This window comes from Lontra canadensis, unplaced genomic scaffold (genome assembly GCF_010015895.1).
Source record: "Lontra canadensis isolate GAN:19392208 unplaced genomic scaffold, GSC_riverotter_1.0 scaffold189, whole genome shotgun sequence".
Taxonomy (NCBI): Eukaryota; Metazoa; Chordata; class Mammalia; order Carnivora; family Mustelidae; genus Lontra; species Lontra canadensis.
In genome coordinates this window covers 1,579,772-1,594,372 of record NW_022631183.1, presented here as the reverse complement: position 1 = coordinate 1,594,372, position 14,601 = coordinate 1,579,772, and the positions used below count along the sequence as shown (strand labels likewise).

General features: G+C 43.6%; 1 protein-coding gene across 1 annotated transcript; it reads left to right on the top strand.

The window, feature by feature from the left end:
- Positions 1-67: 67 nt before the first annotated feature.
- HARS1 (histidyl-tRNA synthetase 1) lies at positions 68-14,511 on the top strand. The gene is made up of 13 exons (XM_032847531.1): positions 68-232; positions 514-603; positions 6,279-6,398; positions 9,010-9,105; positions 9,755-9,880; positions 10,535-10,642; positions 10,793-10,891; positions 11,083-11,176; positions 11,357-11,484; positions 11,577-11,819; positions 13,302-13,418; positions 13,626-13,772; positions 14,101-14,511. Exons 1-13 carry the CDS (start codon positions 143-145, stop codon positions 14,170-14,172), a joined length of 1,530 nt encoding a protein of 509 aa, XP_032703422.1. The 5' UTR covers positions 68-142; the 3' UTR covers positions 14,173-14,511.
- The last annotated feature ends 90 nt before the right edge of the window (positions 14,512-14,601 follow it).

Sequence of the window (14,601 nt, the reverse complement as noted above, 5' to 3'; positions counted from 1 at the left end):
GTAGTAGCCGGAAGTGGTTGTTGCGTTCGGCGGAGGCTCTCTAGGCGTACGGGCCAGTGACTCGATAGCCGGAAGCTGTCTGTGCTGAGGCTGCGGCAACGAAGGCCGATCTAGACAGCGTTCAGTGCCGGTTGGCCGCAGTATGGCAGAACGTGCAGCACTGGAGGAGCTAGTGCGACTTCAGGGAGAGCGCGTGCGGGGCCTCAAGCAGCAGAAGGCCAGCGCTGAGCAGGTGCGACCCAGGTGGCAGGGGAGAGGCCAAAGTTAGGGCCAGGGAGGACATAGAGCTGGGTGGTCTGCATAGAAGAGAGATGTGGGAAAGGGGACCGGGCGGGGAAGGGAGAAGCAGGGCCTGGTTGAGGAGGTGGGCGGGGTAGGACCCGAGAGAAGCAAAGCTGGGCCTGGGGAGAGAAATGTGCCCCAAATTCTCATGAGGGAGGGATACTGAATGAATGGCCGAGGAGAGGAGGGAGTGACAGACGTGATAGCTCAGCACCTACTTTACGTCCACAGATCGAGGAGGAGGTGGCAAAACTACTGAAACTGAAGGCGCAGCTGGGCCCTGATGAAGGGAAACAGAAGTTTGTGCTCAAAACCCCCAAGGTAAATATAATCCCTTTAAGGAGAAAGCCCCTAATCCCACTCCCAAGGGTGGATGCCCCTGCTTCCTTGAGCAGTTGTTCTGGAAGCTGGGCTGAATTGGAGTCTGAGTCATTCTGGGATACCAAAGTGATGGCAGAAACTAGACCAGCTGGGTGCTTAGGGGAGTATGCCAGCTACTGCTACTCCTTCTTTCATTAAGTAAATATTTACTGAGTGTTTCCTAAGTGCCTAGCACCATAGTATGTGAGTATGCCATGGTGAACAATATAGCCTGCCCTCATGGAGCTTACATTCTACTGAAGGAAACAGATTTAGGACAGATAATCCCGCTCTTGAATATGTAATTATAAATTGTGATAAATGATATAAAGGAATGATAAGCATTCTCTGAGACAAATAAGAACTAGAGCGTCGGAAAAAGCCTCACAGAAGTGATATACTAACTGACTAAGATGAATGGGAGGTAGCCAGGGGGAGAGCATGAGGAAGATAGGTTCGGGTACAGTATGGAAATCCTGAAGGAGAAAAGAATGCTGGTGGTTTCCAGGGACTAGAAAAAGACTTGGATTAGTAGACCCAAATATACAGGAGAGTAGAGTGGAGTGGAAATCCGTTGGAGATTACTAGCGTGGTCTCCTCCTGGAGAGGAGGAGTTCAGATGTCATTCTTTGTAAGTTCTATAAGCAGAACTGTTTACCATTTCATCTAGGTTCCCTTGGCACTTCATATATATATATCTACTATTGTATTTCTTGGTGACTTTTATAACATAGTTTATTTACCCTGAGAGGCTGAGACTGGTGTCTGGAACTGAACAGATAATTCAGTAAATGTGTGTGAAATTGGACTTCAAAGGAGAGGGGTCTTCCTTGTGTTAAGGTGTCACCTTTTTAGGTTCATTCTTTGGGCTCCTAAATTAATTGAGCTATTCCTTTCTACACACAACTAATTTCAGAGGTGAAAGAGACAATGTAAAATTACAAAGCAAAGATTATCAATAGTTTTTCAAACTCTTTACTGAAAAATTAATGGGGAATTTGTGACAGATCAGGCTGGCCTTACTAAACCCAATGATCAATCTTAACATCACTAAAAGTAGGACATCCAGACATTATGTTTCTCCTGATGTGATGCAATAAGAAGTACACAGCACCACCTATGAAATATTCTTGCTGGGGTGCCTGGGTGGCTCAGTGGGTTAAAGCCTCTGCTTTCAGCTCCCAGGGTCCTGGGATCGAGCCCCACATTGGGCTATCTGCTCAGCAGGAAGCCTGCTTCCCTTCCTCTCTCTCTGCCTGCCTCTCTGCCTACTTGTGATCTCTGTCTGTCAAATAAATAAATAAAATCTTGAAAAATATATATACATATATTCTTGCCAAGAAAAATTGAACCTGAATCTAATCAGGCCTTTTGACCTACCAGTTTACCAGAAATATGGGAGATGGAGAAAGGTATTAAATGACACATTGTATACACTGTTAATGAAATCCAGAATATGAAAAAGTTCCTTAGGACAAATTATTCAATTTTCTTAACAATAAATGACATTTTTTAAAAAAGGAAAGGAAACTTTTGTGGATTAAACAGATAAGAGACAAACAAATACAGTGCATGGGCTTCATTTAGAATCTAATTCAGGGGCGCCTGGGTGGCTCAGTGGGTTAAAGCCTCTGCCTTCGGCTCGGGTCATGATCTCAGGGTCCTGGGATCGAGCCCCACATCGAGCCCCGCATCGGGCTCTCTGCTCAGCAGGGAGCCTGCTTCCCTCTCTCTCTCTCTGCCTGCCTCTCTGCCTACTTGTGATCTCTGTCTGTCAAACAAATAAATAAAATCTTTAAAAAAAGAATCTAATTCAAACAAGTCAACCCTAAAAAAGTATTCTTGAGGCAACTGGGGAAAATTAAACACGGCTTGGTTATTAGATGATATGAAAGGGCTGCTGTTTGTTTTGTTGGTTTTAATAAAGGAATTTTAGTGTTTTGGCTTTTTTTTAAACCTCCTGCTTTAGTGAATGACAAATATTTAGGGACAAACTGATAGGATGTCTGGATTTACTCTAAAATATGCCAGGAAAGGGGCGCCTGGGTGACTCAGTCGGTTAAGCTGCTGCCTTCCCCCCAGGTCATGATCCCAGGATCCTGGGATCGAGTCCCGCATCGGGCTCCTTGCTCAGCAGGGAGCCTGCTTCTCTCTCTGCCTCTGCGCATCACTCTGCCTGCTTGTGCTCTCTCTCTCTCTCTCTCTCTCTCTGATAAATAAATAAATAAACAAACAAATAAATAAGTTCTTTAAAAAATAAAATACTCCAGAAAAAAAAAGTTGGACCTTAGATAACGTAAAAATAACAGACACTGATGGTTATCGAAACTGGGTGATAGATAACATGGTGGTGTATGATACTCTTCTCTATAATGTGTGTTTGAAAATTTCTATACTATTTTATTTATTAAGATTTTTATTTATTTATTTGACAGACAGAGCCTGATGCGGGGCTTGATCCCAGGACCCTGGGATCATGACCTGAGCTGAAGGCAGAGGCTTTAACCCACTGAGCCACCCAGGCGCCCCTATACTATTTTAAAAGAAAGTGAGATTATACTGGAGAGTTAGTATCCACTTTAGTTTGTTGAAATGCGTCTCTTGATGTGTGATTTATATTAACAGAAAACCCGGTATCATGGGGTAGTACTCTTCCAAGAGGTTTTTGTGGTCAAAATTATTTTTATGATTATACTGACATGTATTTGCCTTTGTGACCACATTTGTTAATGAAAATGCAAAAGCACTGGTGAGTAGAACTGCTGGTGTCTTAGCAAGAAACATGACAGCAGCCCTACACTATTCAAATAGCGATCATGTTCTTTATTTTCCTGCATTCATAATTTTTTAAAAAATCAGTTTTGCTTATGAATGTCCTTGATAACCATAAAATTTGCTCATTTTATTGAATCTCAACCCTTCAGTACTCTCTTTTTTAGTATTCTGTGTGATGAAATGGCAAGAATACAGAAAGCACTTCTGCATTCCAGAGCAGGAAAAACACTTGTGCTATTGCATGAGTTTAAGCTACCTACCTACTGTTTACACAGAACATCTTTTTTTTTTTTTAAGATTTTATTTATTTATTTGACAGACAGAGATCACAAGTAGGCAGGGAGCCTGCTTCCTCCTCTCTCTCTGCCTGTCTCTCTGCCTACTTGTGATCTCTGTCTGTCAAATAAATAAATAAAATCTTTTTAAAAAAGATTTTATTTATTTATTTGACAGACAGAGATCACAAGTAGGCAGAGAGACAGGCAGAGAGAGAGGAGGAAGCAGGCTCCCTGCCGAGCAGAGACCCCCAATGCTGGGCTCGATCCCAGGACCCTGAGATCTTGACCCGAGCCAAAAGCAGAGGCTTTAACCCACTGAGCCACCCAGGCGCCCCAGAACATCTTTTTTATTTGAAAGAAAAACTGAAAGACAAACTGCTGTTTTAAAGATTTGGATAATGAATGAAGTGAGCTTTGTCACCTCAAGGACAACATCTGACAATATTTTTTGCCATTGACAAAATTCAAGCATTCAGGTGAAAGTTAGGATTTTAGGGAACTTGTATCTTTCCCCATCATGTAGACAGCTTCCCAATCTAGTAGTGAAAGACTTTCCCAATGAGATCTGTGTTGATATTAACAAAGGTGTTTTCTAATATAGTGAAGTGTGTAAATATTTAGAAGATCTGTATAATTTATCAATGACCCAGTGTTTTCCACATGACTGATGTATAATGGTATAAAATAATACATGGGTAAAAGATTCATTCAGAGTACAAGATGGAGTAATCGATATCTTTAAAATTATGGTAAAATATATGTGACATGAAATTTGCCATTTTAACCATTTTCTAAAGATTTTATCTGTTTATTTGCGAGAGAGAGCACTGGGAGGAGGGGTGGGCAGAGAGGGAGAGGCAGATGCTTAACTAATTGAGCCACCCAGTCACCCCTTTTAAAACCATTTTGAAGCGTACAGTGTGGTGGCATTAAGTAGGTTCACATTGCATTGTTGTGCAACCATCACCACTATTCATCCCCAGAACTTTTTTTCATCATACCAAACTGACATTCTGTACCCATTAAGCAGTAACTTCCCCCTCTACCCTCCCTCCAGCCCCAAGGTAACTACTGTTCTACTTTCTGTCTCTGTGAATTCTGGGTACCATATATAAGTAGTGTATTTTAATGTAACAATGTGAAAAATTCACTGATGTAGTTCCTATTCCACACTGCAACCAGTCTTTAAGAAACTACCATTTTTTGGATTTTGGTTTAGTTTAAGAAGATTATCTACAGTTAGCTAAAAAGTTTATTAAAATATTCCTTCTTGGGTGCTTGGGTGGCTCAGTCAGTTAAGTGGCTGCCTACAGTTCAGGTCATGATCCCAGGGTTCTGGGGTCCAGCCCCATAGCAGTCTCCCTGCTCAGCAGGGAGCCTGCTTCTCCCTCTCTCTCTACCTGCTGATCCCCCTGCTTGTGTGCATGTACTTACTTTCCTCTCTCTCTGTCAAACAAATAAAATCTTAAAAAAAAAAAATTCTTCTTTTACAATTACACATCTTTGTAAGACTAGATTTTCTTTATGCAACCAGAACAACATATCACAATAAAATTGAATGCACAAAGCATATATAAGAAACCAGTTGTTCTCTCTTAGGCCAGACATTAAAGATTTGCAAAAATGTAAATCAGCGTTACCCTTCTCACCAAATTTTTTTGTTTTGGGAAGTAGTTATATTTTCCTAAAGTGTTATTTATGTTAACGTGTAATGGATTTACTATGTGTTAAGTGAACTAATAAATATTCTTAAATGTTCACAGTTTTAATTTCTAATGCAATAAACTTTGATTGGTATAATCCACTTTGGGGTCCTTAATAAATAGTAAAAGTTTAAAGAGGTCCTGAGACCAAAGACTTGAGGGTGGGGTGTAAACACCCAGATTAGAAGCTCTGATCTGGAAGGACAGTGTTATTATAACCCTGACTGCCACGAACCTGCTGAGTGGCCTTAGGTAATGATTTAACTTCTCAAATATCCTGTAATTCATCCATAAAAGGAATCTGCCCAGCCTATGTCATAGGGTTATTAGAAGCAGATTAGAGAATAGTATTTATTATAATTTAGTATTTATTGCTAAGTAGTATTAATTAATTAATTAGCATTTATTATTGCAAATAGTATTAGAATTTTTTTAAGTTATGCTGGGGGTAAGTGTTACTTATAAACTTTGAAATTCAACTAGCTAAGTCAGTTTGAGTTGGTTATATACCTGTCATCAGGTATGTGTTTTCTCATAGGAAGGGAAATGTTCTGGTATCATAGAAAAAGAGTTTTTAGGAAAACTTCTCAGAAAATAGTGTTCTAAAAAAGAAAGAAAGAAAACAGCATTCTAAGAATTCTAGAAAATAGAACCACGCTAAAAAGGGGATGGAATTTAGAAGGGTGTTAGCAAATGGGTGTGATAATTACTAGGGAATTGTTTGTGCTTACTTTATAACTCCGTAGCCCATAGGAAAAGAAGTTTGGGGCAGTGTTTATATCTGTCATCCTCGAGGTCATGCTTTTGTATTTTTGACCTGAATGTTTCCTGTTTGTTTTTAAATCCCATCCCTGGTATTGTGGCCAATTTGGACTCCAAGGGTACAAGAGACTACAGTCCCCGGCAGATGGCTGTTCGGGAGAAGGTGTTTGATGTAATTGTCAGCTGCTTCAAGCGTCATGGTGCAGAAGTAATTGATACGCCTGTGTTTGAACTAAAGGTGAGGGATTGCTAAGGAGAAATTGGGTGGTGGGAGAGTGGATATATAAACAACAAAGAAGATGGTAAGAGAGTGAGAGGTGTCTCTCCTGTTGGGGACAAAGACCAGAATTTTCTCCAGTGAGAAGAGAGGCAGGCCTGGTTTAGAAGGAGAAGCCCTACTTTTTATTTGCTGTGGTCATGGCTGATGGCTTCCAAAAGAGGGCCCTTGTTAGAGGACATTGTTATGGTCCTTTCTACAATGAATTCCCTGGTACCTGTTCTTGAGATGTTTTTGAGATACATACAAACCATATATATAAAAAATAAATATGTAACCAGTCTCCTGTTGATGGACACTGAGATTGCTTCCAGTTCTTTACTGTTAAAAAAAAAAAAAGACTGCATCACTCCCTGTTTAAAACCATTACATTTATAACAAAATCCAAACTCTGCTTATGCTAACAAGGCCCTACATGATCTGGCCATTGCCTTACTTTCCCACCTCATCTTGTGCTATTCTTCCCCTTGGCCCCAGTGCTACTCTGGTCTTCTTTCTATTCCTGGACCATTCTAAGTATGTTTTTTTTTTTTTAATTTTCTTGATTTTTTATTAACATATAATATATTATTAGCCCCAGGGGTACGGGTCTGTGAATCGCCAGGCTTACACATTTCACAGCACTCACCATAGTACATACCCTCCCCAATGGCCATAACGCAACCACCCTCTCCCTACCCCCCTCCCTTTAAATATGGTTCTGTCTCAGGGCCTTTGTACTTGCCCTTACCTCTTCTTGAACTCCCTCGCCCCTCTTTGTTTGACTTTAATTTCAGATTAAAGTAGAGATTAAAGATTTTAATTTCCGATCTCAACTAAACTGCCATTCTTCGAATAGTCTTCTCCAACTATTTTGTCTAAAGTATCCGTTGTCTATCACATTGACCAGTTTTATTTCCATTAGAGCAGCTATCACTAATTGAATTTATTTCTTAATTTGTTTCCTTGCCTTAGTGTACTGCCTCTCTCTTCTCCTTAGTAGGAAAGATCCATGAGGGTGTGGACTGTATCTTGGTCTTGTTCACTGATGTATATTCATTGCTTAGAACAATGTCTGGTACTGGTGGTCATTCATCTGCAGGGTGAATTCACAGAAATGAAATTGCTGGATCAAAAGACTGTACTCATTATTGTTTACCAATTCTCTTGGTTTGCTGGGGCTTCCAGAACAGAGCACCACAGACTGGGCGGCTTACACAGCAGATTTAGTGTCAGGAGGCTAGAAGTACAAGATCAGGTGTCAGCAGGGTTGGATCTTTCAGAGGACCATGAGGGAAGGATCTGTTTCAGGCCTCACTCCTTGTCTGTAGATGGTGTTTTCCTAGTGTCTTCACATCATCTTCCCTCTGCCTGTGTCTAATTTTCCTTTTTTCATAAGGACATCACTTATATTGGATTAGGAATATATATTATATATTTTTCATAAGGACATCACTTAGCTTAACTACCTCTTCAAAGACCCTGTCTCCAAATATAGTCACATTCTGAGGTTACTGGGGGGTAGGATTGCAATATATGAATTTTGAAGGGGACACAGTTCAGCCCATAACACCGACCAAATGTATGAATGTTTCTAATTCTAGACTGGGAATTTTCAGGCTTTTTAAACTTTTCCAGTCTGGTAAGTAAAATATGTTACCACCTTATTGAAGCCATCACATGGTAAGAACTACTATTTCAGTTTTGCCTTTTGACATTGTTCAAACTTTAAGCATCATAAAAACATTTCATTGATCTAATAATCCAATCTTAGGAATTAATTCTCAAAAAATTTATATTCCAAACGAAAAAACTATACTGAAGTGTATTTATTGAAATGTTATGGAACTTTGTTTTTAAATAACCTAATCAACTGATGGTGGAACACTGGGAAGGAAAGAAATACAGAGCTGCTTCTCACCAAAGTATCACTCAGCTTTTAAAAATAATACTTCAGGGGCGCCTGGGTGGCTCAGTGGGTTAAAGCCTCTGCCTTCGGCTCAGGTCATGGTCTCAGGGTCCTCAGATTGAGCCCCGCATCAGGCTTTCTGGTCAGCAGGGAGCCTGGTTCCTCCTCTCTCTCTGCCTGCCTCTATGCCTACTTGTGCTCTCTCTCTGTCAAGTAAATAAAATCTTTAAAAAAAAAAACTCTTTTTAAATAAAAAGGTAATACTTAAGCTGTGTCACAAAATGGAAATGTGTAAAAAAGCAGAAAATGAACTTTGCATGTCCTTTCAATTATAGTTAACATCAAATACATAAGCATTGAGATAGAGAGCAGAAGTATAGACAGGTTGCAGTCAGTCATGTTAGGATGGTGGGGTTTTGTTTTAAAACTTCCTTTTAGGGGCACCTGGGTCACTCAGTGGATTAAACCTCTGCCTTCAGCTCGGGTCATGATCTGAGGGTCCTGGGATCGAGCCCCGCATCGGGCTCTCTACTCAGCAGGGAGCCTGCTTCCCGCTCTCTCTCTGCCTGCCTCTCTGCCTACTTGTGATCTCTGTCAAATAAATAAATAAAATCTTAAAAAAAAAAAAAAACTTCCTTTTAAATTGTTATATTTATCATTGTGACCACCTTTGTATTTTCTCAGGAAACACTGACTGGAAAGTATGGAGAAGATTCTAAGCTTATCTATGACCTGAAGGACCAGGGTGGAGAGCTGCTGTCCCTTCGCTATGACCTCACTGTATCTTTCTAAACTTGGTCTCTTGGTATTTTGGATCAGTTGGTTCTGATTGGGCTGGGGCTATTTCTAGCCTCGGATTTGGGGATAGCCACACATAGGTGGGATTAAATATGATGCTTATGATAATCAGGGAACTTATTTCTTTAAACCAGGAATGGGACTTTAGCTAAACAGAGCATAGCCTTAAAAGTCTTCAGAATCCTGAGTGAGAGCTCAGCTTTATGTTGGGAACCAGTTCCAACTCAGTAATCCCTCGGCTCCAGGATCTCTCTCCCCTGCCCTGTCCAGTGGACAGAGTTCTCTTTAATTGACCAACAGTCCAATTCCTTTATCTCCAAGCTTTGTCAGAGAATCATCTGCTCAGAAATCGTACATGGAAGCCTTTCTCTGCTCTCTGGCATATCTGCCTGGCCCCCTCCTATGCTCAGCATAGTCCAGGGGAGACACTAACCAAAGGGAGAGGGACCCTAATCCTTTTTGAGACTTCTGCTGTGTGAACAAAGTTGAATCTGATGTTCAGAAATACTCTTAATCTTACAGGTTGTGGTTTTACTCACACACAGAGAAAGGTTAGACCCCAGCTTCTGTTGGTGGTGATAATCAGCTGCCAGACTGTATGAGGAGGGGCTTTCTCCTTAACCGTTATCAGGTTCCTTTTGCTCGATACTTGGCAATGAATAAACTGACCAACATTAAACGCTACCACATAGCCAAAGTATATCGGCGAGATAACCCAGCCATGACCCGTGGCCGGTATCGGGAATTCTATCAGTGTGTGAGTATGTGGGGCATGACAGGGAACTTGGCCCTCCCTCAACTTAGTAGAATCTCCTGGGTACTCATGGTGTCCTGAACAAACTGGATGCACCTGATAGTGCTAATCCTTAGATTACTTGAGTATTTTCATGTAGAGGATAGGGATTATTCTCCCCATTTTACATATGAGTAAACTTGCAACTCAGCAAGGTTAAGGGATGGTAGGGATAAGAAAGCCAGGTCAGGCTTTGAACTCTTGGTCCAGTTTTCTTTATGTTAAACCACAGCGATTGGATCACAGCAAAGGATGGGGAGATTGAATTTGAAGTAACAGGTCATCCAGAGTGGTGGCAGAGCTTCTAAATAAAGAGAAAATGGTTAAGGACTAAGGCCATGTATTTGCCCCCACAGTGCTGTGAGAAAATAAGGAAAAGTAGCTGAGTGAGATAATGAAGGAAAGTAGACAGAAGGGAAACCAGGACTGGTAAGAGACCCAAGAATGCTGGGAGATTCCTCTGGGTTGGTGCTCTGACAGATAATGAAGGTGGTGTTGTGTGCATGAGTGTAGTTAGGCCTTTATAGGGAAAAAGCAGAGCTCCCAGTACCCTGTCTGCCCGCCTGACCCTTAAGACAGTTAAAACCCTAAGCACTGTACCTACCCATCTCCCTGCAGGATTTTGACATTGCCGGACAATTTGACCCCATGATCCCTGATGCAGAGTGCCTGAAGATCATGTGTGAGATCCTGAGTTCCCTTCAGATAGGCGACTTCCTGGTCAAGGTCAGAGCTGGATGGGTTTGGGAGGGCAAAGCCGGGCCTAGCTTCTCATAGGAGAAGATCCTCTGCAGAGAGACCAGTAGCCCAACTGACCAAAACTGTTGATGGTCACACGAAGAGATTCTCTCCTCACTGTGCCTTGGGTCCCTGCAGGTGAATGATCGGCGCATCCTCGATGGGATGTTTGCCATATGTGGTGTTCCTGATAGCAAGTTCCGAACCATCTGCTCCTCAGTGGACAAGCTGGACAAGGTAATGACCTAAACACTTCTTTTCTCAGACCCCACCCTGCTCTGAGAAACGTAAAAATAAGATCAGAAAAGGAGGATTAGCCCCAGAATGAAATGCAACTTCTGCTCCAAAACTGCCCCCTCAGGAGGGCCCACACTTGCTCTGCAGTGGAGAACTACCCAGGAGTCCCTTACTGGTATCTGTCTGCCTAGGTGTCGTGGGAGGAAGTAAAGAACGAGATGGTGGGAGAGAAGGGCCTCGCACCCGAGGTGGCTGACCGTATTGGGGACTATGTCCAGCAGCATGGTAAGGAACAGACCTGCCTCTCCAATAGCCATCGAACTGGCCTCAAACCTTAGGCCAAAACTCTGTGTGTGTGTGTGTGTACACGCATGCAGACATATGTAGTCTAGGCAAAAAGGTAGAAAGCACCTCTACCTGTTTGCTCTTGTCAGTCAGTCTGGCTCACAAATGGTATCTCCCCAGGTGGGGTATCCCTCGTGGAACAGCTGCTCCAGGATCCTGAACTGTCCCAAAACAAACAGGCCTTGGAGGGCCTAGGAGACCTAAAACTACTGTTTGAATACCTGACCCTGTTTGGCATTGCTGACAAGGTGAGTCAGGCTGGGGTGGACACTATAGCTCAGCTCTGGGGTTTCAGGTCCTTGATCCTCATCTGGTACTGACTGTGCTCTTGTCCCCACAGATTTCATTTGACCTGAGCCTTGCTCGAGGCCTAGACTACTACACTGGGGTGATCTATGAGGCGGTGCTGCTACAGACCCCAGTTCGGGCAGGGGAAGAGCCCTTGGGTGTGGGCAGTGTGGCTGCCGGAGGACGCTATGATGGGCTAGTGGGCATGTTCGACCCAAAAGGACGCAAGGTGCCATGTGTGGGGCTCAGCATTGGGGTAGAGCGGATCTTTTCCATTGTGGAGCAGAGGCTAGAGGTATGTCCTGGGGGTGCGCAGCTGGTGGCATATGAGCTGTTTTTATCTTCAAGGGGGCAGATGGTACTATTTTGGTCAAGGAGCATCTTTGGAAAGAAATGGAGAAAAGATGGTTATTGTCTTTCATACCCCACTATAGGCCATCTTTATGGATCTTTGATCATTGTTTCTTCCCAGAATCCTTTCTTCTGGGTCTCTGCATTTCCCTGAGCACTGTCAGAAGTCATAGTATATCCAAACACCCAGATCTTTAGAATACAGAATGCTTGATATTTTACTATTCTGTGCTGGGCACCGTGCTTAGTGCTTTTCATACACTATCAGTAAAATTCTTACATACCCCTCTGAGAGTAGCTACTTTTATTTATTTCTAGACAAGGGAACTGAAGCATTACAGGTCACAGCTTGCCCAAGGTTGTGAAACTCTTTAAGTAGCAGGGTCAGAATTCGAATCCGGACAGTCTAAATCCAGAGTCTTGCTCCTAAATCCAGAGTCTTGCTCCTAACTACTCTGATGTTGTTTCTAAGTGGTAAGCTGTATCTGAGGCCTTGGGATCCTTCAGGTGGATATCTTCACTCTCTAGGCCCTAGAGTAACACCAGGGAAGGTCTCATGGCCTCAGGCACTCCTTTGCTGCTGCTCTTAACTGGCTGGTCTCATTTCATCCCTCGCGGAATTCTCCGGCAGTAATCATCCCAATGCTTCCATCCTTTCCTCTGGAGCGGAAACCATCCATGTTTCCCAGTTAAGGTCCCTGTTCCAGTAGACATCTTATGTTGTTAAGAACAATGAAAATAGGGGCACCTGGCTGGCTCAGTTTGTTAAGAAGCTGCCTTCAGCTGGGTCATGATCCCAGGATCCTGGGATCAAACCCCACATTGGGCTTCTTGCTCAGCAGGGAGCCAGCTTCTCCCCTACCTGCCACTCCCCCCTGCTTGTGCTTGCTCTCCCTTCTCTTTCTCTGTGCGAAATAAAATCTTACCCAAAAAAAAAAAAAAAAAAATCTATGAAAATAGTTTTCCAGAAAAAGACAAGGGGCCACAGAAGCATTGTCCCTTTCCCCCGTCCACCCACACCCTGGGTTGGGCCCCGTGGCCAAAGCATAATAGGCACGGTCTCTTGCCTGGGCAGACATGTTGTAAGTGGGAACTGGGTGAACTCACAGTATCGCTTCTGTGTGAATGTTCTTTTGGACCCTTAAGGTACTAGAAGGAGACAAGTTTTAAGTTATTGTACATAAACCACCTTTGCCCTTGCCCTACATTATCTGTTCTGGCAAGTCATAGGTACGAACCAGTCAGTTCATTTCTTAACATCTTCTAGGAGCTACCTTATACCCCGTTGCTAGGGGAGAAGACTGGGCCCCTGTCCTGGTGGAGCTCGTGCAGTTGGGTCTGATCTCTCAGTATCCTGAAAACAGCCTGCTCTGTTTGCTCCTTGAAGGTAGCCCAGCTCTCTGACTCTTACCTGCCCCTTCCCCAGGCTTTGGAGGAGAAGGTACGGACCACAGAGACACAGGTGCTTGTGGCATCTGCACAGAAGAAGCTGCTGGAGGAGAGACTGAGGCTCGTCTCAGAGCTCTGGGATGCTGGGATCAAGGTAGAGGAGGCCAGCCCCAGGGTGGCAGCAAACTTGGGAGTGCTGGGAACAGACTAAATAAAAGCTCATCCATGGCAACTTCGGGTAGGAGAGCTAAAAGCACTTGGGCTCCAAGGAGGTTGTCCCTGAGGACAGTAGAAACCAGCCTTTAAAAAAAAAAAAAAAAGAAAGAAACCAGCCTTCGTCTTCCACCCTTGTCCCCTGCAGGCAGAGCTGCTCTACAAGAAGAACCCAAAGCTGCTGAACCAGTTGCAATACTGTGAGGAGGCAGGCATCCCACTGGTGGCCATCATCGGTGAGCAGGAGCTCAAGGACGGGGTCATCAAGCTCCGCTCAGTGGCCAGCAGGGAAGAGGTACGTAAGTAGGCAGGAAAGCTGAGGGATGGGGAATGTATGGCATTTTGGCAGTCCATCCCCATTCAAGACCTGAGTAAAAGCCTGGCACTCATGTTAGTACCCTCTCAGAAAAGACAAAAGGGTTAACCTGTTACTGTGGTCATGGTAGGGAGTCCCATCTCCATCTATACCCAGTGTCTCTGGCTTCTCCAAGAAGCACTATCTACTTTTTGCCTGCATTCCAGCTCCCAGCTGAGCCAAGCCTGATGACCAGAGGAAGGAGTGGGTACTTAGGAGCAGTGGAGTCAAAGATATTCATACCACCTTCTCTCCCCATCCTGGCCAGGTGGATGTCCGAAGAGAAGACCTTGTGGAAGAAATCAAAAGGAGAACAAGCCAGCCCTTTTGCATCTGCTGAGTTGAGCAAACTATCAGCAAACTGGGACTGGCACTATTTGAGGCTAAGACGAGACTCTGCATATATACTTAACAGCTTTGCACACTTCTGTTCTAGCAGGAAGACCTGAACAGTGGTCAGAACAGAGACTTTTTATTATGATTATTTTATTGGTAATCACGGACAAAAGTGGCCAGGTATTACACCATTTTTCCATAGGAGGTCCTGGGGGCTTAGTCCAGTCTGTGCTCTGGGGACCGAGCCTAAGAATGGTCGCCCCTGCACGACCCTAACCAGATGGAGGGAATGCTCCCCCCCAAACAATACTTAAAGGTCCAATAAAATGACTCAACCACTGGAGCCTGACTGTGTCACTGTTACCTGGTCCTGCCTTCGCTGTGGGAGCCTGTGCCTCCCATTCCAACGACTAGAGCAGTGGGAAAGTGGGGA

Coding starts and splice junctions, on each gene's coding strand:
- HARS1 (XM_032847531.1), top strand. CDS start 143: ATGGCAGAACGTGCAGCACTGGAGGAGCTAGTGCGACTTCAGGGAGAG. Junction 9,881..10,534: donor ATCGGGAATTCTATCAGTGT/GTGAGTATGTGG, acceptor ATCTCCCTGCAG/GATTTTGACATTGCCGGACA. Junction 10,643..10,792: donor TAGGCGACTTCCTGGTCAAG/GTCAGAGCTGGA, acceptor GGGTCCCTGCAG/GTGAATGATCGGCGCATCCT.